This window comes from Nyctereutes procyonoides, unplaced genomic scaffold (assembly GCF_905146905.1).
Source record: "Nyctereutes procyonoides isolate TBG_1078 unplaced genomic scaffold, NYPRO_anot_genome, whole genome shotgun sequence".
Taxonomy (NCBI): Eukaryota; Metazoa; Chordata; class Mammalia; order Carnivora; family Canidae; genus Nyctereutes; species Nyctereutes procyonoides.
In genome coordinates, this window is record NW_026575049.1 from 7,412,363 (window position 1) to 7,424,916 (window position 12,554).

The 12,554-nt window shown below is 42.6% G+C and overlaps 1 protein-coding gene across 1 annotated transcript in view; it reads right to left on the reverse strand.

Annotated features, from left to right (window-relative positions):
- Positions 1-258: 258 nt before the first annotated feature.
- GNS (glucosamine (N-acetyl)-6-sulfatase) overlaps positions 259-12,554 on the reverse strand; it is a 50,619-nt gene continuing 38,323 nt past the window's right edge. The window contains exons 11-14 of the mRNA XM_055328637.1: positions 8,332-8,439; positions 7,312-7,422; positions 5,770-5,930; positions 259-2,951 (exon numbers count right to left, since the gene is read on the reverse strand). Of these exons, the coding sequence (XP_055184612.1) occupies positions 2,873-2,951; positions 5,770-5,930; positions 7,312-7,422; positions 8,332-8,439 (459 nt within the window). The 3' untranslated portion in view covers positions 259-2,872. The remainder of the gene's footprint in view (positions 2,952-5,769; positions 5,931-7,311; positions 7,423-8,331; positions 8,440-12,554) is intronic.

Sequence of the window (12,554 nt, forward strand, 5' to 3'; positions counted from 1 at the left end):
CTGCCAAGATAAGACCTTTTTTCCCAGCAAAACTGTAAATGCATAAAGATTTATCATTTTTCTCTGTGGTACGCATTCAGGTCAGCAGGAGACCACGTACAGAAGAACGCTCCAGGTAGAGATTACAGCACCCAAGGAGGAAACGGCCCATCCTCCAGTCTTAGGTGACCGATGCAAACATTAACCAGCATCAAGAAAGAAAAAAAAAATCTTGTCAAAATTACTACTTGTGAACTAAAACAAAGGACACATTCCCACTAGAACAGAAATAAATTTTAATTTGTTGAAAAGTGCAGCAGTGAACAGGGTCTTTTTTGAAGGGCACTTTCTAAGTCAGGTGACTGAGATGACACAAAGCCAGGGCAGAGTAATTTCTAGGAACAGATGACACAAACACAGGAATTCACAGAAGTCAGTGGGACCTAAGTGGTGGTGAAAGTCAAGAACCCAAGTACTCCCATCTCGTTCAGTACAGCAGCTGAAATACCCTTTGCGTTCTCTTAGTGAGGACCCTGGAGCAATACATCGTCTTTTGTTAAAGCACCAATCCTTAGACACCAGAAATAAACTTAAGTTTGTTTCTCACAGACCAAGGTATAACTTCCATGGCTACAGTTACTATTTTGTACAAAAACCTTGGTATGTGAATTAAAATGTACTTTGGAACAGTACGGTTGGTCAAATTCAAAGATGCTAAAAAAGGGGGTTCCCTCCGCTTGGTATTTGAAGGAGAGCTTTTAATAGGACATCTTATAAGGCAAAATCTCTGTTCATTCTGTGGCCTTGGATCACTGCTAATGGTTATATAGTTTTCTACTCTGAAGGGCACCAACCAGTCCAGACCAGGCCTTCTTAAAAGAGAAAGTAATCAAAATCCAAGTTTGTACAATTAAGGGAGAAACAAGCCGAGCCTCTTGCAGTGTGTTCCTTGTACATATACATTCGGAAAAGTTCGGCGTGTTTTACAGTCTGTTAAGCTATGGCCCATATCCAGAAGAAAGCCAGTCTAAGAGAAAGTCAAATTATAGGCCATTCCCAAGTTAGGAGATGAACCAAGTACATGAGAGGTAGACACAGCAGGCATCCCATCCCCACCACCCACGCAGAAGTCCGCTGGATGGACGAGCAGTGTGGCAGGGTTACTCACTATGGGCAGCTGACTTGTGTCACTCTTACAACTTTATCCTGCTCTCAGGAACCAGCATCATAAAACTGAATAATAGGACATCACAATATACGACCTGGTAAGAGTTGATTTTTTATTCGGGAATAACTATGGTCAACTTTCATGAAGGTAGAAGTTGACTGAGAAATGTTAAGAATCAAAGTGTAGAATAAAGCTGATACCCATATTTAACATTGTAGTTGGCTTTCAGTTACAAAATATTTAGAATTTCTCTCCCTAAAACATTCACAGCAGAGGTGTTCATCTCACTTGCCTATTTCACCTCTAAATACCACCACAGTTAACTGGGATTGTGTGAGGTAAAGGAACAAACCCAATGGCTATTAACCCAGCGTGGCTCTCTGGAGTTCTGACAGAGAAGCTGCTTACAGCCAAGTCTTACAAAGTGCTTAAAGCTCAACCTAAGACCTTAAATAAAGCTAAAATCACTATTGCCTGAGTTGAACAGGTTATAAACCACAGCTCTTCCACCTCGCCCTGCCGTCCCACCACAGATTAGCTTTCTTGTGAAGAAAACAATAGAAACGGGACTGGTTTTGGAGCCCAGAAACCTACAACTATAGGTGTTCTGAACAGTGAGGAAATGTCAACAATGTCTGGCTTTAACAGGGGAAGAGTAAATGAGGCCCCAAAATATACAAGACTCCACTCACAAAGAACTCTGAAAGGGAAGAAAGAAAGGAGGGTGTAAAGCAGCTGGAACTTCGCACCAACTATACCAAATGAACAGAATGTCAACAAAATGCAGAGAGTCAAAACTGAAACCCAGGCTCCCTGCGAGACAGGCACTTAACTATATCCCAACTACAGCCCTTCCACCTGTCACCCCGAGAGCCCTGTCTACCAGGGCCCTCAGAAAATGCGACCTTCACCACCCCTGGAAGTTCTTTTCTCTGCTGAGATATCTAACTAAGCCACTTTGCTTTGCAGATCTCAGCGGGGTAGTTATCGAAAGAGACATTCCTTCTTGTGGTTAGCAGCCACCAGGAAGGAGATATAAAAAGATCACCTTTTTTTTTTCTTTTAACTACTTGGAATTAGCCTTTACCAAAACCTTACTGTTCTATTTCAGTGTAGCACCAGCCCAAGATGAAAAAACAAAACAAAAAAAAAAACCAAAAAAACCAACCAAAAAAACCCAGTGCTTGGTTGACAGGCAAGTTTTGAATTTGTGACCTTATCACATTGTGATGGGTATTATAAACAATATATTTCTACTAATCTGGAAATGGTGGTACTTGTTCTTGCTCTGATGGATATTCAAGCCGTGTGATGTTGGTATTTTTGATAGTGAAGTGGTCAAGCTCTAAAATATCCCCCCCCCCGCCCCCCCAGCCCTACGTATTGCCATTTATCTGAATGGATTTACAAATTCAGACTTTGACCTCATGGGGAATAATCAAGAACTCTAACCCCAGGACAGGAAGGGTATGGTGAGGACAAAGACCTCAGGAGCATTCCTTATTAGCTGAATGAAGGGACCAGGGCCAGCCATTCCTGACACAAGGGCAGAGTTCACAGTTTAACACATTGCACAAGGAAGTCAGCTGATTGGGTTGCTTTTTCAAACAGGACTTAGAGCCAGTCCAGATACTTTTCCAGGCGTGGTCCTGAGGACTAGCTACAGATACCTACTACAATCACTTCATCAGACAGAGGCGTGCAGGGATCCAACTGCAGAGGTTGCTACAGAGTGTGTTTTGAAAACCTTCGAGTCCTGACACTGCCCTGATTGCTGAACATGAGACGAGGGTCAAACCTGTATCTGTGGGAGGAGAAAAAAAGGATGTCACATTGAGCATTTCATTCAGAATGTTCAGTGGAAAGGATGGCAGAAGGCAGATAAAGGAACAATTAAATCACCGGAGAGGAATCCAGTGGTAAAGGCCGCAGTACAAAACAGAAGTACTGCATAAGTGATAGCGTTTCCATCCAAGGAAGCGAGCACAAAACAATGCAGTAACAAGCAGTGAGAAGAAAAGCCAGGTTAATCTCGAGGCATCAGGAGGAGGCAAGATTTGAGGTGTTTTCTTTTCTAGCCCTTACTGGAGCCCTACCAGCAGCTTCAAAGCCCTTTCTTACACAGTTCAGATGGAATGACAGGTAAGAACACAAGTGTGCACCCCAGACATGTTTCCAGCTGGCTCATTATGAACTCACAGAAGTCATTAAGCTCTGGCTACCAAGAAAATAGTAAGTCAATGCAATTCACGTAAAATATCTGGCACATCATAGAAGTTGGCCAAGTGTCAGGTATCAGCATTTATTCTTTTCCTTGGCTGGTAAAATTAAAGAAGGTAGATTGGCTGCAAAGATATGTTACATGTGTAGGCTAGACACAACATCGTATTCTACTTTTACCTGCAATCTGTGGGATAAATTATTTAGCATTATTTTAGACCAAGGGCAGGCCATACACTCTCTGTCCCAACTATTCAACTTCGTTGCTGTATGTAAACGAATGTTTGTGGCTGTTTTCAAAGAGTGGTGGCTGGATTGGGCCTGTAGGATCTAGCCTGCTGACCCCCATGTTCAAAGGATCCTACAGACCTCAATGTTTGGTGGGAAAGAATAAATGACTGCTAAGGAGCTTAAAAAGAAATCAGGTGGTTTAAATAGCTGAGGCTAACATTAGTGAAGCCAGCACCTACAGTGTCAGTAATATGCTTCTTAGAACACGAGCGAGACAATTATAGTTACCACAAACGAAGCCTGCCTGAGAGTCAGGAGGTCTTGCTGTATCTCTTCTGACAGGGTGACCCTTGGACAAATGTGCCGAAGGGCTCTAACGGCTGGATGGAAATTCTATGGTTAAGTCCTAACACTTGCGGCTTGATGCTCAGGAGAACCAAGGGGGATGCTGCATCCAGCCAACCAGCTGCCGCAGAGCAGGTGTGTGTTCTAGCAGCAGCTTGGGCAGGGACCGTGTGGCCAAACACCACAGCAAGAGGTATAAGACCTGACTCTCGGGATCCCTGGGTGGCGCAGCGGTTTGGCGCCTGCCTTTGGCCCAGGGCGCGATCCTGGAGACCCGGGATCGAATCCCACGTCGGGCTCCCGGTGCATGGAGCCTGCTTCTCCCTCTGCCTGTGTCTCTGCCTCTCTCTCTCTCTCACTGTGTGCCTATCATAAATAAATAAAAATTAAAAAAAAAATTTAAAAAAAAAAAAAAAAAAAAAAAAAAGACCTGACTCTCTTTCAAGAGTCATCCGGAGACTGCTCTAGACCTCTAATTTTATTTGGTAAAACATTCTGAGCAAAGTAACTGTTGCAAACTGCAAAATCATGTGTCAACTAGTTTACTTTAGAGACTGGCACTGGCACAAGAGGACGCATTTCACTAACGTGGAGGAAAGCTCTAAGCTGCGCAGTTGGAATGCCTGACCAATTATAGCATTAACAGGGTTATCTGTATTTAAAAAACCCTTAAGTGATAGAAAATTATGATTTTCTAAAAAAATTTCTAAAAATGTGGTCTTTTTATACTGTTACCTAATTGTAGTCTACTGGTCTCCATGTCCCTCTGGCTCTATTTATAGCATTTAGAAGCAAAAGGTTTTTTTTGTTGTTGTTTTTAAAGATTTATTTTAGAGTGAGTGAGCATGCGAGAGGAGAAGGGGAAAGAATCTCAAGCAGACTACCTGAGCTGAGTGCACAGCCCCACTCGGGGCTTAAAACATGATTCTGAGATCATGACTTGAGCTGAAACCAAGAGTGGGACGCTTAATTGGCTGAGCCACCCTGGCGCCCCTACGCTTAACAGTCTATACACAGTTTTTCTGCTCAGTCACAAACATTACTCTCTAATGTGTACTGAGGATATTTCACACTAAGACAGCTAAGTAACTGAGTTACTACTTTCCATCAGCTTAGGACACGAATTTCCCCTCTTTCCTATAATCGATATAACTGAAATAATAAGGTTTCATAATCTTCAAGCACAAATTGACAAGTTTCATGCCACAGGCAGCTCAAATGTATGGTGTGCTGAGACCCAATGTCACTGGTGAAAAGTTCCTATTTCAGGAGTGAGTGGGAGGAACAGAGCTGGCCTAGTAGGTGATAAAAATCTTTTCTGCCTTCATATACTACAGTGGTCTTACGTATTTCAACATTTCAGAGTCTAGAGCTTCTAATTCATTTTGTGTGTTTAGCATATTAAGTTTACTGGCAAGCATTCAAGTTCATCTAATTGGGTTTTCTCAGAAATGAAGGCATACCCCCTCTCAGAAGTGCTATGGAACAGGGTAGCACTTGGTTGGCTTAAAGAAACCCCATGGTCACCAGTGCAATCAAGTTGGTACCATGACAAGAATCACACAAAGAAGGGGAGGAAGAAGAGTCCCACATGGCAGGGAATAGGGCTAGGCCTGCAGCTAAAGCAGCGACTGGCAGTGAAGAGCGAAAATCTTCCCAGCACAAGAGGTAACGCACTAAGACACAGCATTCCTACTATAAAGCAGAACAATGAGAAACAGCTTAGCTGAAGGCCAGAAGGGCCATCAGGCTCCCTTCATGTCTTCAAGAATGACATGACTGCTACAGACAACTTGGCAAAGCCATCGAAGAAGATGGAAACTTACCCAGGGTCAAACACCCCTGGAGTGCGGCAGGTTGGTCCAGAACAGGACTGTAACATCATCAGCCGGTAGTTCATTTTTCCTAAAAGCTCTGGGTCGATACTTTTAGCAATGTTTGTGATTTGGTCTGGGTCTGCAGTCAGGTTATAGACTTCTACAAACACCTATAAGAATGAAAAGATGGAAGAAAGAAAAGGGCAAGCATTATATTTGAAATACTCCTTGTGTGGATTATGTCTAAATGGGGCAGGAGGACAAACTTACTACCTTATAAGCGCAAGAACAGAATACAGGGCCCTCAAATAGCAAGGTCACAGAAAGTAGACTCAGTGTTAATACTGTTTCAGAAGTGAGTTGACATTTGAAGGTTTACTGATGCCTTAGAATTGTTAGGTTAGATACGGAAAGTTCTCTAACCTGTGTTGTACAGATGCTGAAGTTTCCTGTCTTAAAAAGCAGTTTTGGATGTCCCACACCAATTGGGAAAGGACACAATCCCATTTTTTCTGACATTAGACAATATCGAATGTATCACTATTCTCTCCCCCTCCCCTGAACTTTGTTCTCCAAACTGGAGTTAAGTGATAGGCTAGGAAGATGACAGGTAAATGTCACAGGAGAAGGAGGAACAAGAATTGATTCCGAACGATGCTCTTCTGCCTGTTGTCCAAAGTGCTCATGAGCCACAAACGAGTGGCAAGTGAGTCCATTTCTGAGAAACACAATGAGCATCGGCTCCATATGGCAAGACATGGGTTGCCAGATGAGCACACGCTGAGGAACAGTAGAAACCACAAGGGACTGTGGTGCAGGAGATCCTCAGACAATCCATACTGATCTCTGGTAGCTAAAAGCCACCTTCTTACATGGATGGGGCCTCCTGGTCTTGCTTTTGATGCCCCCTGCTTATCTATTTGAGCAGCTCTGGACTGCGATGCTGTGGAGACATAAGGTTCTGAACAAGTTGGTTGCCAGTAAGCCTTCTAGCAAATGTCCCAACTCCTTTCACCTTCATAGAGAAGTGTCTTACTCTGATCCCAAACTATCAGGGAAGCAAACAGACCAGACCTGTAGCAATCTCAAAAGTGGATGGTGCATTTAAAGCGTGTTCGGGTGGTAGTGGGGGTGAGGAAAATCTCATCCAGAAAGGGCACAGTTAGAGGGGTGTAGTATGGCTCTGTGGAATTCTGTTTGTTTCTTTCCTTTTCTTCCTTTCCTTCTTAAGATTTGAGAGACAGAGAGGGCGTGTGTGTGCAGTGGGGGGGGGGAGGGGGGAGTCCCAAGCCGACTGTGCCAAGAGCAGGGCCCAATCGCAGGACACTGAGATCACGACCTGGGTCGAAACCAAAAGTCAGATGCTTAACCGACGAGCCATCCAGGCGCCCCTCTATTTTCTTAACTGAAGGAAGCCTGAGTGGAAGTACAGATAAGAAACCTATCTTCCCTAGGGAACATCCCTGGAATTGCTCTTCTGCTGCCAAGTCCAGCTAACAAAGCACTGGCACTAGGACACGCAGGGGCAGGGGAGGCAGAGGGCCTTCTTACCTCCTGGTCATCAAACTCACAATACTGTAAATTCCACCGTGCTGACATGGTCCTCACGCAGGCGTAGGTGTTATTGTAAGCATCTTCACAGACACAGTCTGGGAAACATTGCTGTAGGGATATTTAAAAAGTTAAGTCAAGAAAATTCTTCTATAGTAACAAATACCACTTGCTTTCAGGGGTAATCAAGTTGGCTCAAGCCAGACCTACCACTGGACAGAAATGAGGAAACCTTCCACAGAGAAGTCAATCACAAATAGATGTGGGCTTTGTTCCTTACTTGTGGCTAACTTAAGGACCATGTTTGTGGCGGTTTGTATAGACCGTCTGCTGATCTCCTGACAAGAATCTGTTGTAGCAAGCAACTGGAAAATGGATGGAGACCAAAGCAATCTCCTATGAGTCATGTCTAAGGTATATTAACGGGCTGGAGAAAAAGGCTCAAGTGAGCTTTGTGGAATCAGCTTCAGGTAAATTCTTCATGTCTTCCTTACCAACTTTTGGTTGGTTCTTTGCTATTCCTTACACTTTGGTATTAGGCTTCCCTGACTTTCCTATTTCCCATTATCCAAAGTGAGGCCAACATTGCCCTTACCACCTCTGGGGCCAGCCTGGCTGCCCCCAAGCAAGACACGTATGATGGCACTTAGATATAACTGTGGCAACCCTGCATCTCTACTCCATGCCACTGGAAACAATGGTACTGCTTAAAACTCCCTTAAAAACAATGGTACTGCTTTTGGGAAGGGTAGAAAACACACGGGGAATAAATAACATGGGTAGATACATGTAACTTGTTACAGAAACTGAAGAAGTCAAGGTGGACATTCTGACAATAGGTCAGAAACATTTTCAGGATTATTAAATTCGCCTTGTTTGTCTACAAATCTCTACAGTCAACTGACCAAGTGAAAGGATGGAGACTCAGATTAAGGGTTTTAATTCTTGACCCCTCTAAACCAATGCTTTGCTGTGCTACTGCTAAGGAAGCTGTCTAAGCCAACTCAAGCCATTACTTACAGATACTCCAGGACTCAGGGAAGGACAGGTTGGGTCGGTGACATCACGGCCTTCTCCTTGATATTCCACCAAGACATCTGATCGCCAAGTCAGATTTCTGGCACCTTTCTGGAAGGAAGAGCAGTAGTGGTTTCTGTGAGGCATACAGACTGTGATAAGGATCACAAAGTTATATTCTTACTGCTAAAGGGGATGTGGGAGTCCAAACTCACTGGACTGTTAAGTAGCTAAAGAGAACGGCAGACCTTGATGCAGACAAAGGCTTCTGAGTATCATGTTTCGTAATGTGCAGAGCCTTACGAGTGATAGTCCAATGCTTTGAGCATTTAATAGTTACTTCCCAAGACTTTCTGTGAAGCAGGTTGGCAATGAAGCTATGAAGTCTGGGAATTCTTCCAGGGGTGCCTTGATGGTGTGGTTGGTGAGTGCCCAACTCCTGGTTTCAGCTCAGGTCTGATCTTGGGGTTGTGGGATCGAGCCCTGCATTGGGTTTGGCACTCAGGGTGGAGTCTGCTTGGGTTTTTCTCCCTATCTTTGCCTCCACCCCTGGGCATTTCCCCTCTAAAATAAAATCTTTAAAAAAAAATTCTTCTAAACTCTGATGAAGATATTCACAGCCTAATTCAAGGACAAAAATTAAATATGGCTGGTTCAAAGTTCTTCTGGTTAGAATGAAGATACTGTACACACATGAACTCATTTATTCTTCACTGCACATTAGTGGAGTGAAAGGAAAGAAGCAAAAGCATTTGAGATGGGAAAGTTCAGGACAGGTACATAAATGGCTAAAGAAATAAAGGAGGTTTTGTATCAAAAGGACAACACTAACACTGGAAGGAAGCAGAACACTTGGTAGAAAGTTTCCTGAAATCCAGCTGTCAGACAAGGAATAGAAAGACGTGGTAACCATACAGAAAAAGATGCTGACAGGAGGCTGCTGTGGCTACTTGTTCTGTAAAGAAGAGCAGATGGTGGAAAGCAATGGGAGGCTTTTAAGCAGGGAAGGAACACACTCAAGACTGCTTTAGAAAGGTCATCCGAGTAGAGAATCTAGAGACGGAGTAGAGAGATGAAGACAGGGAGATCAGGTCAGAATGTACTCTTAAAATGGTCTATACTCTTACTAATCAAAGTCTGATTTGTGGTTTTAAAAAGGGGACAGCAAGCCCAAAATGGAGTCACTTGTGTTAAACCCCGCACCAACAAACCAGGACTTAATACCTAACCTAGTTGCAGTTTTAATCCTCCAGGAATGTAACTTTTGCCAGTTAACTTGAGATCGCCTGGTTAGCACAAGTGAGGAAATCTGCCCCATACGCCTTTCCATTCCCCTCAGGAGGGTGACCTTACCCAAAACAATGCATTCTTTGCTAATAATTTCCATTATGCACCCCCTTTCTACCTTAAAAACTTTCCCTCTTCTACAGCTCTGCAGAGGCTACCTTCTATTGTAGAGGAGCTGCTGCCTGATTCATCACTGAATAAATTTTTAACAGATTGCGTGGCAGTGCCAGGAGCTCAACCAAACTTCTGACAGCATTCTGGGACAGTGAGAACCACTGGCATGATACTTGCAAACCCGTTTTTTGTTTCTGTTTTTGTTTTTTTTAATAGGCACCATGCCCAGGGTGGAGCCCAACATAGGCCTTTGACTCACAACCCTAAGATCAAGACCTGAGCTGAGATCCGAGAACCAGATGCTCAACCAACTGAGCCAACCAGGTGCTCCCTCACAAACCTAATTTTTTTTTTTAAATTTTTATTTATTTATGATAGTCACACACAGAGAGAGAGAGAGAGAGAGAGGCAGAGACACAGGCAGAGGGAGAAGCAGGCTCCATGCACCGGGAGCCCGACGTGGGACTCGATCCTGGGTCTCCAGGATTGTGCCCCGGGCCAAAGGCAGGCGCTAAACTGCTGCGCCACCCAGGGATCCCCACAAACCTAATTTTTGAGTTCATGGTTCTTTCACCATTTCTGAGGGCTGTGGGTTGCGATCCTCATCTAATTGGCTTTCCTGTCTAGGGCTTAGCTGGTCACTGTGGGCTAGCAGAATGTTCCATTCAGGACTCAATTTCCCAGCCCTTGGTTATCTGCAGTTCCACAGTTATATGGAATCTCTTTCTAGTCCCCAGTCCCCATTTGCTGGAGTTTGCTGGTTTAGTCCATACTGGGACCTGCTGGTAGTGCGCACAGCCTTCTCTTGGCCAGTCCCCAGTAAATCACTCTTGGTTACTGCTAGTATGTTAAGAGTGTCAAAATCTCACTGCTTAGTAAAGATAGTGACTCAACCACCTACCTACCTAAAGGTTAAAAAACAGAAGTAGTAAAATAATCTAGATCTACAATAATTAGTCAAGGGATACAAAAAGATATAAAATATAACATCAAGAATATAAAACAAGGGGGGGTTTTTACAAATGTAGTGCTTTTAAAATGTACTTGAACTTACATAACTACCAACTTACAATAGACTGCCATATACATAGGATGTTCTACATGAACCTCATAGTAACCACAAACCAAGTACCTGTAACAGATACACAAAAAATAAAGGAACACTAAAGAATGTCACCAAATTACAAGGGCAAGAAAGAACACAATTACAAAAACTACCAGAAAACAGATGACGACATAAGTACGTATCTATTAATAAGTACTTTAAATGCAAATAGACTGAATGCTCCAATCAAAAAACACACCTAGGTCAGGGTGGCTGAATGGATAAAAAAAAGACTATATATATGTGGCCTACAAGAGACTTCTTTCAAATCTAAACAACACATAGGCTGAAAGCAAAGGGATGGAAAAAAAGATATTCCACGAAAATGACAACTAAAACAAAGCTGAGGTAGCAATACTTACAGGGGAAGACTTTAAAATTAAAGGCTAGAACGAGACAAAGAAGGGCACTACATAATAAGGAAGGAATCAGTCCAACAGGATCATATAATATTTACGCAGCCAGCATAAGGGCACCTAACTACATAAAGCCAATATTAACAAAGATATAAATGGACAATGATACAATAATAGTAGGGGACTTTTAACACCTCCATTTACATCAAATGGATACACCATCCATCAATAAACTGATCTTAGGTGACACCTTAGGCTAGATGGATATGTACACAGCATTCTAGCCCTAAAACAGCAGGATACACATTCTTTTCAAGTGCACATAGAACATTCTCTGGTATAGATCACATGTTATGACACAAAACAAGTTTCAATGAATTTTATGAAGACTGAAATTGTATCAAGCATCTTTCCTGACCACAATGGTATGAAACTAGTAATCAACTACAAGAAGTGTAGTCATTATGGGAAACAGTATGGAGGTTCCCCAAAGATTAAAAACAGAACTACCATACTCTCCAGCAGTCCCACTTCTAGGTACTTACCCGAAGAACTTTAAAACATTAATTGAAAAGATATATGCACCCCTATTCTCTGCAGCATTATTTACAACAGCCAAGACATGGAAGCAACTTAAGTGTCCATTGATAGATGAATGGACAAAGAAAATGTATATATATACAATGGAGTACTGCCCAGCCATAAAGAAAAAGAATAAGATCTTGCCATTTTTGACAGCATAGATGGATCTAGGGGGTATTATACTAAGTGATATAAGTCAGAGAAAGACATACTGTATGCTTTCACTTACATGTGGAATTGAAGAAACAAACATAAAAACAGAATCAGAGTCCTAGATACAGAGAACTGGTGGCTGCCAGAGGGGAATGGGTGGGGGAATAAGTGTAGTTGATGACAGAGATTAAGAGATATAAACTTCATTATAAAATAATTAAGTCATGTGGATGAAAAGCACAGCATATGGAATATATGTAATCAGTACTGTCATGAATGCTGACAGTAACTACACTTGCCATGGTGAGCATTTCACAGTGTATGTACCTATATGTCAGATCACTAGGATATGCACCTAAAAGTAATAAATTATTGTATGTTAATAATAGGTTCAACTACAACAACAAAAGTAAGATGAAAACTGGAAGAAACACATGCAGGCTAAGCAACATGCTATTAAATAACCAATGGGTCAACAAAGAAATAAGAGGAAGAAAAAGTACTTTGAGACAAATGGAAATGAAAGTAAAACAGTTCAAAATGTAGGAGACACAGCAAAAACAATTTTAAGAGGGAAGTTTAGGGGTGTCTGGGTGGCTCCGTCAGTTAAGCATCTGCCTTTGGCTCAG